General features: G+C 26.8%; 3 protein-coding genes across 3 annotated transcripts in view; 2 read left to right on the top strand and 1 right to left on the bottom strand.

Moving 5' to 3' along the window:
* Positions 1–1,498: 1,498 nt before the first annotated feature.
* LOC117169181 lies at positions 1,499–3,975 on the top strand. Its single transcript, XM_033355408.1, has 3 exons — positions 1,499–1,801; positions 2,253–2,431; positions 3,370–3,975. Exons 1-3 carry the CDS (start codon positions 1,601–1,603, stop codon positions 3,692–3,694), a joined length of 705 nt encoding a protein of 234 aa, XP_033211299.1. The 5' UTR covers positions 1,499–1,600; the 3' UTR covers positions 3,695–3,975.
* Positions 3,976–6,520: 2,545 nt separating this feature from the next.
* LOC117169262 (ribonuclease P protein subunit p21) lies at positions 6,521–10,366 on the top strand. Its single transcript, XM_033355539.1, has 4 exons — positions 6,521–6,656; positions 6,823–6,884; positions 9,537–9,628; positions 9,717–10,366. Exons 1-4 carry the CDS (start codon positions 6,653–6,655, stop codon positions 10,060–10,062), a joined length of 504 nt encoding a protein of 167 aa, XP_033211430.1. The 5' UTR covers positions 6,521–6,652; the 3' UTR covers positions 10,063–10,366.
* Positions 10,367–13,431: 3,065 nt separating this feature from the next.
* The window catches only part of LOC117168826 (cadherin-87A), a 264,168-nt gene continuing 260,807 nt past the window's right edge, over positions 13,432–16,792 (bottom strand). Inside the window, exons 24-25 of the mRNA XM_033354673.1 lie at positions 15,353–15,566; positions 13,432–15,277 (exon numbers count right to left, since the gene is read on the bottom strand). Coding sequence (XP_033210564.1) covers positions 15,161–15,277; positions 15,353–15,566 — 331 coding nt within the window. The 3' untranslated portion in view covers positions 13,432–15,160. The remainder of the gene's footprint in view (positions 15,278–15,352; positions 15,567–16,792) is intronic.

Genomic DNA, 16,792 nt, shown 5'->3' with positions numbered 1-16,792 from the left:
TTTCCTCCCATCTAAACCAATAAAAAAGTCTCTTCGAATTAAAAAAAAAATAAATAACCGAAAAAAAGATGACTTTTACAACTGAATAAAAAAAATTAAAACAAGAAAGGCATTTTTGTATTCTGATAAAATTAAAACCAAAATTTGATCCCTTCCAACTCCATAGAAATGATGAAAACGACCTATTCAAAAAAAAAGTTGAAAATAAATTATTCCCGAGCGTTTGTTGTACATTTATAATTTTTAATTAAATTATTTTAATTTAAAGTTTCAAATTGATAATCGCTTAATTCTTATTTATACAGAAAAATTCAATATTTTTGAATATTTGATTTATGATTGCTGATTTTTAATAAATAGTCAAATAATTAAAAATCGCTCTTTTTATTTAGAAAATTTCAAATTGAATTCAAAATTGAAAATATTTTATAATTATTCAATAGGATGTTTAAATTTGTTTAACTGCTTTCGAATTCAAAAAGTTCAAATTTCAGATTCAAACGATTTTAATTTTTTAAATCAAAACACTATTTTTAAATTCTTTAAACTGAAAATATACGCTTAAAAAAGAGCCTAAAATGGAAATTTTGTAAAATAACAGATTTCAGAATTTTGCACCGTGATCTAAATTATTTAATAATTGAAAAAGTAACAATTGAATTTGAAATTCAAAAAAGAAGTTCAAATCGAACTGAGTAGATTTTTCTTACAACAATTTGCAAAGTTACTGTGAAAAACATAAATTCACTGTCATTTTCCGGTGTACCGGTCCAGAAGCCACCTTAAAAAAAAAGAACTAAAATGGAAAACTTTAAAGTAAACGATTTCAGAATTACGCATTATAAATTAAATGATTTCCTAATTGAATTTCTCTCTGATTTTTGACTATAGACTAAGCTGTATTTTTAACCAAAACAGATGAAATTTCTACAAAAAGAGATTAACTTTTAAACAAAAAAGATGAATTTTCAGCCAAAAAGTATGATTTTTTTAATTGTTCAATTTTCAACAATATAATTCAGTTTTTAATTAAATAATATTTACAAATAAAAAAGATTTCAAAAGTTCATTTTTAATATTGGCAAATTTAATACTTGAAAAAACCTTGTTCAGAATTTAGAAATATGCTTAAAGTAAGAAATGATTCGATCCATTTTCCGCGGATATAATCAGAAATTTTAAAAGAAAAAAAATTGATACCAAAAATATCATATCTGAATTTTGAAAAAGCGCGCCTCTGAAATCGCGCATGTGCGTTTAGCAAAGAGCTGGGGTATGTTCCGATTTGAGTATATGAGAGTTTTTTAAAGTTTCAAAGTTGGCAATGCCATGTATAAGCATAGGCATCATTGCGCACCGGCAGCCTATGCTTATACATTGGCATTGCCAACTTTGAAATTTTAAATAACTCTCAACTGCTCAAATCGGAACATACTCCTGATATTCCTACGTTGGATCATGCGCCGTTCGTTGAGTTGGGTTTAAAAGTTTTTCGACAGTTTGGGTTTGTATGTAAGCCTTGTAAACAATTGTTGCATGTACTCCATTTACTGATTTTGATTGAATTACTGTGGACCAGTGAATAACTAGAATTCATGAAATGAATTATTTCGACAAACTAAGATTAGAGGGAAAGAAATTGGACGAAGGAATCCATAAAATGACAGAAATATGGAACGCACCTCATATTCACATTGGCAGGTCCTACACCAGGTATACAGAAAATACAGAAGACTTACAAGAAGCAGCAAAAGCAAATGTAGCAGCTGAAGCTTTATCAAAATCTGTGGCTGAATTAAAGGTTTGAAATTTGTAAAAATACTACAAAGCAATAAAGCTGAAATCAGAGAGAAATGGTGAAATAATCAGTTTATTTTCTAGGTTAGGGGAACTGACGTTTGTTTTTGACTCTACAAAATTGAGATATTTACACCTTATTTCGATTTTTTATTTCTATATTATACTATTTTTAATATATTCGAAGTTTTTAAAATGAAGCTTTATGTCTTATTTATTCCCATTCATTCAGAAAATAAAAGTATTTAATCTAGCAAATATATTTTCGGTAGACCTTACACGAAGTTTTTTTCGACAAATTTTCCCCTAATTTTGATACATCTCTACAATTAAAAGTAATAATTATTAAAGTTTACAACTCATCTAAATATAGTTATCATAATTTATCAGAACCTGATGTTCAAAATGCGTTTAAAATTGTTGAGAAATCTAAAAAGTCTAATTTTTTTCTGCAGGAAAGTTTGATTGTAGATCTCGAAAAGAGTGAACAAAACTTATCAGAAATGCGAAAATTTATGGAAGAATCCTGGAGTATATTTGAAGATATAGAGCAACAAAGTAGCGATATAGAAGTACTCTTCACAGAAAATGGATACGTGCCAGGATGCGATGGGAATGAGATCGTAAATAAGAGGTGATAATAATATATTTCTTGATGGTTTGATCATTCAAATGAACATTTTTTACTGACCTTGTACAAGTTACAAAAAAACTTATAATGTATTATTTTAAATTTTATTTGGAAGAATATTTATAGATAAGATAGAATTAAGAAAAAAATATTTCGTTCATTTGAACGTATAGAAATTCGGGTATGCATATTCCATGCAAACTTGGATTAAATTTGTAATATTTTCAGGTCTCGGACTCATCACACTATTCACAATATTTGACAGTTTCTTTTAGCGTTGACACTATTTTCACACCTATTTCGAAAAAAATGACAATAAAGACTATATTTTCTCTAAATTGTCCGCTAATGCCACTATTTCTTGACTAATTATAGTTTTTTTTCTCAAATTTTGAACCACGTAGTCTCCTATCTTACGTAATTTGACCGACGAAAAGGGAGGAATTTCTAACAAAATAGTTGAATCCTCAACCAAATCAGATTAATTGTCAACATAAAATTCTCATTCTACCAAAATAGTTCAATTTTCTACCAAAAAGATTAATTAAATATCAAGATAGATAAGATTTTCAGAAAAAATGGAATAGAATAGAATAAAAATTGGGTATTAAATGAATTGTTAACGAAATAATTAAATCTTTAACACAAAAGTCTAATTCTTGACCAAAAAAGACCAATTTTCTACAAAATACATGAATTTTCAAATAAAAAGGATACATTTACAAATAAAAAGGAGACATTCTCAAAACAAATATAGGATAGTTAAAATTTCAGTTAGAAAAGAAAATTAAAAGAAAATGATTGCAGCAATTTTCGAGAAGAAATTTTGTTCTCAAAAATCGCCGCGATTCCATCGAAATATTTTCAAGCACAACATTTTTCCTAATGAATTGATACGTTCATAATATATATTATACTAATATTTAAATAATTCTTTTCAGGGAAGAAAAAGAAGATTTGACAACGAATTCGACGAATTCGGATCACCCGGAAGTGGAATGCACGCCCTACTTGTCCTGGAAATCAAGAATGAAGACATTTGATGCATCAACGCCAACAGTAAACGGATTTTCGATTAAAAAAGAAATTAAAGAAGAACCGACAATAAAATCTATGAAGGAAGTAGAAATTTCCATAGCTCAAAAACTACGGATGAGCAATAATATAATTCAAACGCCTCATCGAAATAGCCCACGAGAACCTATTTTATCTCGACATTACTATGAACTAGTACAGAAAAAGGAATTTAGGGATGAAAAATTATAATTGCCAATCAGGTCTAGTAGATCAATCAACTTTCCATGAGAATTCCATATTGAAATTCATGGAATCAGATTGGCAAATCAGAGTTTAGATTTATACATTTACAAATATCTAATGCAATATTTTCCTCTGATTCTCATGTAAAATTGTAATTATTATAAGGATACTTATTTTATTTATCTTAGTTATATTGTACATGCGCTGTAATAGAGGGTGTAATTATTTTTAATACTAATGACATGTTAATACTTCTCAGTTTTAAAATAAATATTTTTAAATAAAAACTTTTCGTTTCTTTTTTTAATGTTAATTAATTTATAGGGAAAACGGTTATCTTGATTTTTATTCTGATTGTCTACTGTATCTAATGTCTACCATTTTTTAAAATTACTTTTTCAACTGAAAGTTTAAAACTACCATTTTTGGTTGAAAATGATCTTGGTTCGAAATTAATACTTTTGCTTAAAAATTCAACAGTTTTTTTGCAATTTTTTCTCTGAAAATCTTAGTTGAAAATGTCTTTTTCTAAAAATGTAATGTCTGGTTGAAAATTTAATTATTTTGATCAAAGATTCATTATTTTAGTTAAAAATTCACCACTGTTTAAAAACGTAACTATCTTTTTTGTATTTTGTCTTTTTGGTTTTAAAATTCATCTCCTTTGGTAGGAAATCCATTTTTTCATTTAAAAAATGAATTCCATTTCTATTTGAAAATTCATGTATTTTGTTGACAATTCATCGTTTTGGTAGAAATTTTGGCATCCACGTTGTTGAAAACACAATATTTACAATTTTGACTTGAAAAGTTAGGCATTTGACACGATTTAAATTGAATTTGATATAGTACCCCCATTTTTTAACAAAATATGTACTGAATTTTAAGTATAAGAAGATGAAATAAAAATTTGAATTATTCAAATTCATGGACTCTCGAGACAAATTCAAGAAATGATTATTTATGTTTTTAGTATTATATATTATGTACTTAAAATGTTTTTCATTTTTTTCAACAATCAATTCGGTATATGGATATATTTTCGTTAGTTTATTATAAATAAGGTGTTTTTTCAGTTTCTCGGGATTCAGCTAAAATTTTTAATTTAGATTTTAGAAAGCCTAGACAAATTTTATTAACTCAGTATAATAACAATTATATATATATATATATAACAATTCAAATTTTTATTTCATCTTCTTTTACTTAAAATTCAGTGCATATTTTGTTAAAAAATAGGGGTACTGTATTAAATTCATTTTAAACCGTGTCAAATTCCAAACTTAAGTCAAAATATTGCGTTTTCAACAAAGTGAAGAAATTTTTAACTAAATAGTTGAACTTTCAATCAGAAGGATAAGAATACAATGTTCGATGAAATAGATGAACTTTCAACTAAAAAAGACAAATTTTGCAACGAAACAGTTGCATTTTTAACTAAAAAATATACATTTTTAATAAAAAATTAAGTTAAATTGTCAGTAAACAAAAATTAATTTTCTACAAAGAAATTTTCAACCAAAGTAAAGGATTTTCAACTAAAGTGATAAATATTGAACTGGAATATGTTATTTTTTAATAAAAAAGATAAATTTTCAAAAAAGAAGTTTATTTTTCAAAGAAAGAAATTATTTTTCTACCAGAAAAGTCAATTTTTAAAACAGAATGCATGCATTTTTAAAGAAATAGTCGAATTTTATACTAAAGCAGAAAAATGTTCAACCCAATAGTTACATTTTAAATAAAGAAAATAAATGTTCAACCAAAAAGATAAATTCTCAACCATGAAGATTAACTTCTACCAAAACGACAAATTGTCAACAAAATACATGAATTTTCAAATAAAAATGGGATTTATATTTTTAGTGAAAAAAATGATTTTCTACCTAAGGAGATGAATTTTAAAACGAAAAAGATAAATTACAAAAATGATAGTTACATTTTTAAACAGTGATGAATTTTACACCTAAAATATGGAATTTTATCTAAAATAATGAATCTTTGACTAAAATAATTAAATTTGCAACCAAAGAGATTTATTTCTAAAAAAAGACGAATGTTTCAACTAAAAAAGACAATTTTTCAACATGAGTTGAATTTTCAATTAAGATTTTCAGAGAAAAATTTGCAAACAAACTGTTGAATTTTTAAGTCAAAATATTGTGTCTTCAACAACATGGATAAGTTTTTAACTAAATAGGTTAATTTCCAATCAAAACGATTAATTTTCTACCAAAAAGGTCGAATTTTCGACTAAATACAAGGTTCAATAAAATAAATGAACTTTCAACTAAGAATACCAATTTTGCAATGAAACAGTTGAATTTTGAACTAGAAAATATCCCCAGTGGGCATACAATTTGGCGACGTCTTTACGAGATCGTTACGACATTTTTACAACAGCTTTACGACATCCTATGTCCATGTCGTTAAGGTGGCTTTACGATATCGTAAATACAAAATTTACAAAATTTTACTTGGAAAATTTTTACCTGGAATTGTCTGGGAATTTTTTTTCTACAAGATTTGAGTAGAAACCCTGTTTTTTTTTAGTTTTTTAACTCAATTATATATTTTGTTTCTCTTAAAAAAAGGAAATGATCGACTCTCTTCCGGTTGGTGCTAACTAACTTCTAGTTAATTTTTGATAATAAATAAACATTGTAGAATTAATGAAATTAATTTTCAAATCACGCAAAATAGCCGTTAAATGTAAATGTAAATTTTAAATCATTACTAACATTTTTTGTCCTTTATAATTATTATATATTGTAGACATTTGATTTGCATATTTTATCGTTTCAAAAAGACGCGTGCGCAGTGCTATAGATGGTAAACATAACCTAGAAAAAACAAAAACAAGTGTGAATGTTGATTTTGTTCATTTTGTTGCACCTTTGCGAAGTTTAGATTAGAATAAAATTGATAATATTCCAATAATATATTCAATTTCTCAATTTTAAAATGAGTAAGTTCAACATTTCTTATAATTATTCCAAAAAACTTCAATAATATAGGAGATTAGAAGTTGAAGAATTTTTAGGGTTTTTAGAGTCAATCATTTTAATGATATGTTAATCAAATCATTCAAATAAATTGTTTTTATTAATTGACGATATTTTTTACATTTACAGACCAGCTACCGAGCAGTTGTCAAGGAAAAGATGTTTTTGAACGCATGAATTTTCTGTATCAAGTAATTATATACAAAAATATCATTTATTGTTTTAAAATATATTCTTTGCACTTTACTTTTTCAATCGAAATAATTTCAATCAAGGGGAGGATAACTCAGATTTGGTTTACACTGTACAAACCTTCGTGAGATTTTGAAAATCTGGAAATTTTTATTATTTTTATTAAAAAAAAAGTTAATTGTGGTTATTCACATGTCAACCATTCATTTTGTATATCTTCAGTAATAATTATCGACAAATGTATAAAACTATTCTTAGATTTATTGAGGATATTATTTTCTTGTAAATTGAGACTGCTAAATACCATAATGATAATAAGCAGCTAAATATATTATAAAACTAATCAACATTTTAGTAATGTCACGTTCTAGCATAAACATAATTTCAAACTAGTGCGTCAGAAAATTAAAAAAAAATCTAAATTAACGAAAGGTCGATGATTTTAAAATAGATAGTTGAATTTTTCAAACCAAATAGTTGAATTTTCAATGAAGATTAATTTTCTACCAGAAAAGATGAATTTTCAATGAACTGCATACATTTTTAACAAAATAATCAAGAAAGTTCTAAAAAATAACGAATTTTCAACAAATTATATAAATTTTCAACTAAATAGTGTAAACAATGGATTTGATGTTAGTACAAATGTTATATGATGAAATTTCAGTTTAAATTATTTAGTTCCTAACAATTTTCAACTGAATAAATTGAATTTTTTATATAAAAAGGATCATTTTTTCACTAAAAATTGAGAAGTTCCTTTTTCATTTTAGTGAATTTATTTTTAGTAAAAAAAAAAACAATTTTCAACTAAAATTATGAATCTGCAACCCAAAAAATTAACTTTTAAAAAAGTAGTTCATATTTCTACTAAGGAGATTCCCGATTAAAAGATATTTCAAAGATTTTACGAACCGGGAAATGACAGTGAATTTATTCATTGTCGATTTTAACAATTTTGTAAATAATTAGTTGAATTTTTATCTTTAATTATAATATCATTCAGTTTATAATGCGTAATTTGACATTCTTTTACTTTAAAAAATTTTCTATTTTAGGTATTTAGTTTTATTTTTTAAATTTTATTTTTTAAATAATTTTAAAATGTAATCTTGGAAGACTCAAAAAATTAAAATTCAAAGTATCAAAAAGTGAAAAATAATTGATTTGTTATGACGATTCTAAATCCTTTCAAAATTCAAGAATTTCTAGAGTTCAGCGTGAAAATGCTCAATTCAAAAGCCTGAGTCGTAAAAAAATGTAAATAATTTGAAACTGAATTGTTTGAAATAGAAAGCCTTGAACCTTTGAAATTTCAAGGAGCTTTTAAACTTTGAGCTTAACAAATTTAATAGTTCTGTTAAAAAAATGATTAACTTGTAAGCGAAATTGTTGAATTTTGATGTATAAATAGCAATAGAACACTTATTATTTCTAGAACAATTGGAGTAATTTTACAGATATTGAGAGGTTTTGAAAAGACTCAAAATTAAAATGAACAATTGAAATGATTTCAAATAATTTAAACGAAGTGTGTGTTCCGAGAAAATGCGGCCATGGCCTAATCTAAAACAAAATGTAGATTTTGAACAAAAAATGTATAAGCTTTTAAGAATTGCGAAAGGCTTCAAAAGAATCAAAAGTTTTTCTTGAGATTGCTAGGAAAATGATTTTTAGTTTTGAAAAAGTATTAGCAATTCGAATCATTTTAAAAGACATTTAGAAGTTGTGAAAAACTTTTAATAATTTTAAAAAATTTTAAACAATATGAAGTTTTTTCAAGACTTTGAAATCAAATTTTGAAGCTTTTTAAGTGTATCTAAACTAATTAAAATAAACATAATACAACTTATAATGTAAAAATTCTTCAGTTAAAAAAATTCTAATGGTTTAAGTGTTAATGCTTCTAGCTTCTAAAATAAAATAATATTTAATTTTTTTAAATTTGTTGAATGATTTTTCAATTTAGAGCATTGAAAATAACATGGATTTATATTTTTGGAACTGAATCTGCATCTTTGAACTCTCCAATTTATGAAAGTTAAAAATTCTAAAATTTTCAGCTTAAGTGCATTTAATTTAAATTGTTCAATTGAAAACTATTAATACTTTCAATTTTATAGGTGTAAGTTATGTAACATTTGAATACAACATTTTTGAATCAAAAAAATTTTTAACTTCAGTTTTAAAAGTTAAAAATTTAAGAGTTCCACCTTGAGTGCTGTTGGCGAACCGGGAAATGCCCAGGATTTTTTTTTCGATTAAAACGGTCACCCTGAAAAATTAAAAAAAAAATCGATTTTATGGAAAAATTAGTATGGGTTCTTTTGTTGAAATTGGCGGTTATCGAAAGAGGAGTTAAAACTAATCAGAATCCGGCAAGAAAAGTGAAATATCTGAATTACATATAACTAGATTCATCTATGGAATATTTAAGAAAAATTTTGTATTCTTTTCAAAAATTAGCGTCAAAATTGAAATACTTGAAACTTTATGGAAATTGTTTTTTCTCAACTCCGAAAAATGCAACATAGAATCGATCTCCTTAAGCTTTGAAAGCTTTATGACATCTTTAGAAATCTCTGTCAATCTTTAAAAATCTTTCTGGAATAATTTAAAAAGTGTCTTTAAAATATTTAAACAATTTTCAGGCGAGTCAAAGCGTCATTAATAAGAATCTTGCTCTGGCTTCACACTATAATTCCCTAATGATTGGATGTGCTAAAAAAGCCGTTCTTCGAATGTAAGTTAATAAAACAAATGAAACGCAAACGGAATTCAAATTTGATTTAAATCTCTCAATAATATAAGATAATGAATATTCGTTTCAGGGAACCCGGCATAAAAAGAACCATGTGCAAAGCCTGCCAATCCCCTCTCGTTCCTGGGAAAACGGCGAGAGTGCGATTGGTATCAAAGCCAGTAAAAGCTGTAAAATGGACCTGTCTAGCCTGTGGTAGTAGCAGAAAATTTCCCACGAAGGAAGGATATAGACTCTGGTGGGATCAACCGGAAGCTGTACGCTGTGTCTTCGATTACACGCCAAAGCCTCAAAAAGAATCATTTAAGTCGGGGATTGAATCTTCTGCATCCACCTCGAAACAAGAAATCGAGATAGTAGATTCGTCAAAAAAGAAGAAAAATGTCGACAAAAGTTCAACTCCAGGTCCGTCTTAGATACAAATTTCTAGTTTCATTTTTTATGTAACTTAGAATCTCTGTGATATTAGATTTTTCATCGGTTTTTTTAAATAAATAGCATATGGATTATGATAGAATCTGTTTTTAAGTCAATTAGATATTTAAGCACGGTGTCTACTTATCTGGAAAACCTGGAAGTGTCTGGGCATTTTTTTTTAAATCCAGAAAGTTTTTCGAGAGCGTGTCTAATTTCTTTCTTAAACTGTAATATAAAGTTAAATCATTTTTATCATTTGTAAAAGTAACTGTATTATCATTATTATTCCTCTTGGTTTGCAAATAAATAATTATGCTTGGAAATTGAACAGTTTCATCGCATTTTTGTTTCTCCACTGGAAAATCTTTCAGATTTAAAAATTCAGGTATGTTGAGAATTAATCTTTAGTGGTTGTTTATGAACTATTATTTATTCATTGTTTATAATTTGAAATTAAATCTTTTTAGACTGAAATATAAACTATTAAATTTTTTGTTGCGCAGTCATCTTGTTTGGTTGAATATTTATCTCTTTGGTTGAAAATTGAAATATTTTGTTGTAAATTCGTTTTTTTCATTAATTTTTTCAACTGAAAACTTAACGATTTTGTTAAAAAAATTTCTTTTTTGGTTAAAACTTTTTTTTTTAACTGAAAATTTAATCCAGTTGAATATTCGTTTAAAATGTATCTCTTTGGATGAACTTTAATTTTTTTTAATGAATATGTAACTACTTAATTTATGATTTAAAATTGATCATTTCTAGTTAAAAGTTCATGTATTTTGTTGAAAATTCATATTTTTGGTTGAAAATTTAACTCTTTCAGTCAAATATTTCGCTAAAAATATATATTTGGTTGAAATTATTATTCTTGAATGAAAATTTAACTATTTAATTTATGGAATAAAATTTATCTTTTTGCTCGAAAATTAAACTATTAGAGTTGAAGATTCATCATATTACTTAAAAATTAATCTTTTTGGTTAAAAATTCATCTACTCCAGTTAAAGATTTATCATTTTAGTTTAAAGTTCATCGCTTTTACTGAAAACTTGAGTATTTTGTTGTTGAAAATTCTATGTTTTTGTTGAAAATTAATATTTTTAACTAAAAGTTTAACTATTTCATTTTTGTTAAAAAATGGTCATGCTTAGTTGATAATTCTTGTATTTTGTTGAGAATTCATCATTTTTGTAGAAATTTAAATTTTGTGGTTGAAAATAAAACTACTTCAATTGAAGATTCATCCCTTTAGTTAAAAATACATATTCTTTTACTGAGAACTCAACTGCTTGGTTGCAAGTTAAACGACTGAAAATTTTTTAAAATAACTTTTTTATGGAAAATTTAATTAATCTAATCGTTCTCGCTGAAAATTAATTTTTCGAATTGAAAATTAAGCTAGTCAATTTTTCGCTAAAAATTTATATTTTTTCGTAGAAAATTCAATTATTTTGTTGAAAATTCGTCTTTTTTTTGACAATATATATTTTTAAAATTAAACTCCTTGGTTCAAAGTTAAGCTCTAGAAAATTCGTTTTTCTCTTTTTAAAATTATTTTTTTTCTGAATATTGACCTAATCTGGTGAAATATTCCATAATTTCAGTTGAATATCTCTTTCGCTGAACATGTATTTTTCGAATTGAAAATTAAACTAGTCAATTTTTCGCTAAAAGTTTATCTTTTTGCGTTGTAAGTTCATGTATTTTGTTGAAAATTCGTCTTTTTTATTTAGAAAATACATTTTTTTTTAATTAAACTGCTTGATTGAAAGTTTAACTCTAGAAAATTCGTTTTTTTTTAAATATTTTTTACTGAAGATTTAAATAATCCAGTGGAATATTCCATAATTTAAGTTGAATATTCATCTTTTTCGCTGAACATTTATTTTTCGAATTGAAAATTTAACTATTCAATTTTTGAATAAAAATGTACCTTTTTTATTCAAAAATTCGAGTATTTTGTTCAACATTCGTATTTTTTTTTAGAAAATACATTTTTTTTTAAATTAAACTGATTGTTTGCAAGTTATACTCTAAAAAATTACTATTTTTCTTTTTTAAATTATTTTTTACTGAGGATTCAACTAATCCAGTAGAACATTCCATAATTTCAGTTGAATATTCATCTCTTTCGCTGAAATTAAATTTTTTGAATTAAAAATTAAACTATTCAATTTTTGAATAAAAATGTACCTTTTTAGTTAAAAAATCAAGTATTTTTTTTGAAAATTCGTCTTTGTAGAAAATACATCTTTGTGGTTGAAAATTCAAATGCTTGGTTAAAAGTTGAACCCTTTTTTTTATCATTATTTGAACTGAAAATTCAATTCTTTTTGAAAATTGAGTTATTTTGTTAAATTTTTTTTTTTTAATTGATCCTGTTAAGTTTTGCATAATTTTAGTTGAAAAGACATCGTTTTCGTTGAGAATTAATTTTTTAAATAAACAATCATATATTCGTAACATTCTTCGCCATTTATCAATTTAGATGAAAATTTTATAATTTTGTTTGAAAATTCACCTATTGCATTTTTTCAAACTCAACTATTTAAATAGTTAGAAGCTTTTGTTAAATACATCAATATGCTAAATATGACTGTTCATTTAAAAGCAGTAATTGGAAAACAAAGATTTATAATTGAAAAAAAACTTTGAATGTTACATTTTTATTATTGATGTAAGGTTTTTGACCAGGGAAATTAATAAATAGAATAATTCTATTATTTATAGAAAAAAATTCGACTAAGTTGAAGAGAAATTTAAAATAATTTTCAAAAATGTTTATAAGTTCTGAAAAAATTTCAAAAATAATTTAAAATTTGCAAAAATCTAAAACAACATGCAGATTTTTCAAGGTTTTGAAATAAAATTTGGAAGCTGTTTAAGGATTTTGGAACTATTTGAAATGAAAATAATTTAACTGCTAATTTAAGGAGTATTCAGTTCATAAAAAAATGCCATTGCTCAATTTTTAATGTTTCCAGCTTAAAATTGCTTAAAATGATTTGCAGCTCAATTTTTTATTACTTGAAATGGAAACATTTTTAGCTTTAGAGTTCGAATTTTTTAATTTTATTGACCGTGAAAACTATTTGCAAACCCGGAAAATGACCGGGAATTTTTTATTTTATTAAAACGGCCACCCTATTAATTTTACATATGAATGGTACAATTTTTACACATTTAGATATTTGCAAGGTCTAAAAAAAAACTTTCCGAGTCGATTCTTCTTAAAAATACGAAATACCTTAATGTATCCGTACCATGATAAATTATACCAGGAAAAAACTCGATTTATCAACATTTTTGCAGAGCTTACAATTAATAATTGGAAAAGATCGTAAGATAATTGAAGACAAGACACATACAGTATGAATATTTTATATTAATCACTTACATAAAATATGTTACAATATTACAATCAGTTCATGATTAAGAAACAGACAATTTCTTCACTACCAATAATAATGATAACCATCTAACAATAATATAATGACAATGGATTGTACTAAATGTTCTAATATGATCGTCTTACTTACTAGAGTATGAGCTATTCGTACGGTGCGAGCCGTTCGCAGAAACCTTCGGAAAGCGAATCGCTTTTGAACGGGGACGGCACAAGTGACAAAGTAAGACAAAAAAACATCAAAAAATGAGTTTGCCCCTTTGATTCTGGAAAATTGAAATAGTTTCGATTCTCTCTTGAAAAACTAGCACTCGAGATTCAATGCGAACGACAACATCCTTTTACTTAACTATGATATGACTATTTCCGCCCATCGTTTCACCCAAAGGTTCAAGTTAAATTAACGAATAATTATTCTTTCTTAATAAGATTCAATCACAGATTTGTCAGGTTAAAACAGACGCTGAATCTTTATTCAATTAAACAATGCACGTAACGACTAATGAGTAACGGTAGATATTTTCCTAATTCGGTAGTGATCACCACAGTTATAAAAAACATAACTTAATATATAACTATATATATATTTAACTTAATTTATAACTAAACATATTCGTTTGCAAAGTATGTAAAGTTACTATACATAACGAGGAAATAATCGGACAGTAGAATGGGCTGGACGGAATCTACACATTTAACTATACCGATGTCACTAGTAACTGATTAAATTGATTATCGCCCCGCAATTCAATTCCAGGACAAAAAATGCCGAAGAGTGAAAGAGAAAAGAGGTGCCGAATTTGTGCGAATTCAATTTCTCTAGTGCAACTTTTTTTATGTTCTTCTCTTTCACTCTCGACGTCAAGCTTTCCCCTTTTCGTAAAAGTTTCGCAAGTTTCAAAAGTTTTCAAGTTTCCAAACTAGAAAAACTTGTGCCAGCGAGAAAAATCAGTTACTGGGACAGTCCTGTATACATATATTTGTCGTGCCAAGCTTCAGTTTCACGAATACTGTCTTTTGAGCTTTCACTTTTGCTTCCTCTTTTCACAAACTTCAGTTTGGCATCGTACACATATATACATGTACATAATATTGGCTACAAGGAATGTATACGTACGGTTTCATTAATATCAACTCGTATCTTTCTCAGTTTGAGTCACTCTTAAAACTGGCATTTCACCTTCGCTCAAAAGTGATGACTTCGTATAAAAAGAGATGATCGAATTTCTGTGATGATGAATTACTGTAATATGCTTCAAAGTTTACATACTTGAAAAAGCAAATTTGAAAAGTTTCTAATACTTATCGGGCATAACCATTTGACGAAAATGTTAAGCGAAGGTAAAAGCAGATTTTCTTCATTAATTCTCTAATGAAACATGAAAAAATGCCATCGAATTCATTGCAATTGTTTTCTAGAAGCACTCTACACTTTCTGGAAGCTCAGTCTTCTCAGAATAATTAACTGAGAATGTAAATAATGAAAAATTGAACGCAAGTACTTACACGGCAGATTAACCATACTACCCGGTTATTGTCAAAGTGGCACGACCGTGTAAGTGCAGTCGTTTTATTTTATTTTATTTATTTTTTCGTAAAACGCATACGAAAAAAAAACATAAAAAAATGGAGGAAGAATGGAAAGCGAATGGAGAGCTCACGACGAACGAGGAAGTGGAATTTAGTTCTCAGACGAGGCCAGAAACAAATTGGGGCTGGCCGTCGCGATCGAGAGTGAGTTGTGGCATTACATTTGCCGATGGCTGGAAAGTGGAACCTTGGAAACCCATTGCAGCTTCATACATCTGAAACGAGAGACGCTTCGTTGAAGATAAGGTTCCCTGGTTGATAAGAATCCGAGATTAAAAAATGTGGCTCACGTTGCGATTTCCAGGGAGAGTTGTGTAATCAGGAGTCGTGGGACGATGCCTGTTTGTTGGTAGCGGATGTTGAATTGTTGCATACGTGTTGTCTTGAGATGTATCGCCCATGCCAATACTTACATTGCTTCCACGTCTCTCGGCTCCGAGACCACCTTCCGGTTCACTAAATACCTGCATTGTCAACTCCTGTTCTTCGTACAACTTTAATTTCCTGCAAAATTAAAGACAGATTTCAGGATTTAGGATTGATTATCTTTGGGATGCGAGGAGTTGACCACTCTTGAAATCTGGTGTACAAGCCTTTCGTGAAATCTTTGAAATCGTTGTAAAGTTTGTGCAATCTTTCGAAATTTTTGTGAAGGCATTGAAATCTTTTGAAATTTTTGTTCAATCGTTTTGAAATAATTGATATCGTTGTGAAATATTTTGAAATTTTATGAAATTGTTTAAAATTTTTGTGGAGTCTTTGTGAAATCATTTAAATCTTTTAAAATTTTGGTCAAACTTTTTCGATCATTGAAATCTTTGTGTAATTTTTGAAATCATTGAAATCTTTGCACAATCTTCGTGAAAGATTTTTTAATTTTTGTCCGATCTTTTTGAAATCATTGAAATTATTGTGCAATCTTTGTGAAATAATTGGAGTCTTTATGGAATTTATAAAAATAATTGCAAAATTAGTGAATTTTTTTTTATATCTTTGTGTAATCTTTTGAAATTGTTATAAAATCATTATAATCTTGGGGAAATAATTGAAATTCTTGTGAAATCTTACGAAATTTTTGTTCAATTTTTGCAAAGTCTTTGAAATCTTTGTGTAATATTTGAAATAATTCAAAATCTTTGTAAAATTATTGAAATCTTTATGAAATTTTGGTACAACCTTTGTAAAATCATTTAAATATTTTCGAAATCTTTGTGAAATTTTTGTACGATCTTTGTGAAATCATTTCAATTTTTTTTAAATGATTGTGTAATATGGAAATTTTTGTGCAATTTTTGAAATAATTAAAAATTTTGCACAATCAGCGTGAAATTGCTTGAAATCATTGAAATCTTTGTGAAATATTTTTTAAATATTTGTGAAATTTTTGTAAACTCATTAAAATCTTGGGGAAATAGTTGAGATTCTTGTGAAATCTGACGACATTTTTGTGCAATTTTTGCAAAATCATTGAAATCTTTCTGCAATATTTCAAATCATTAAAAATCTTTGTAAAGCTACGAGGGTAGTTCAATAAGTCCTTAGAATGAAGTATAAAAACAATTTTTTTTGGGTAAATTTTTTTTTTATTTTACAACATAATCTCCTTGGAGCTCTATACACATGGTCAGTCGCTTTTCAAGTTTTTTTAATCCTTCAGAAAAGTGCGTTTTCGGAAGTTCCTCAAAATAAGCACTTACAGAGGCAATGACGTCCTCGTTGTCTGGAAATCT

Source organism: Belonocnema kinseyi, chromosome 3, assembly GCF_010883055.1.
Source record: "Belonocnema kinseyi isolate 2016_QV_RU_SX_M_011 chromosome 3, B_treatae_v1, whole genome shotgun sequence".
Taxonomy (NCBI): Eukaryota; Metazoa; Arthropoda; class Insecta; order Hymenoptera; family Cynipidae; genus Belonocnema; species Belonocnema kinseyi.
The sequence above is the reverse complement of the archived record's forward strand: the minus strand, read 5'-3'. Positions and strand labels throughout refer to the sequence as shown.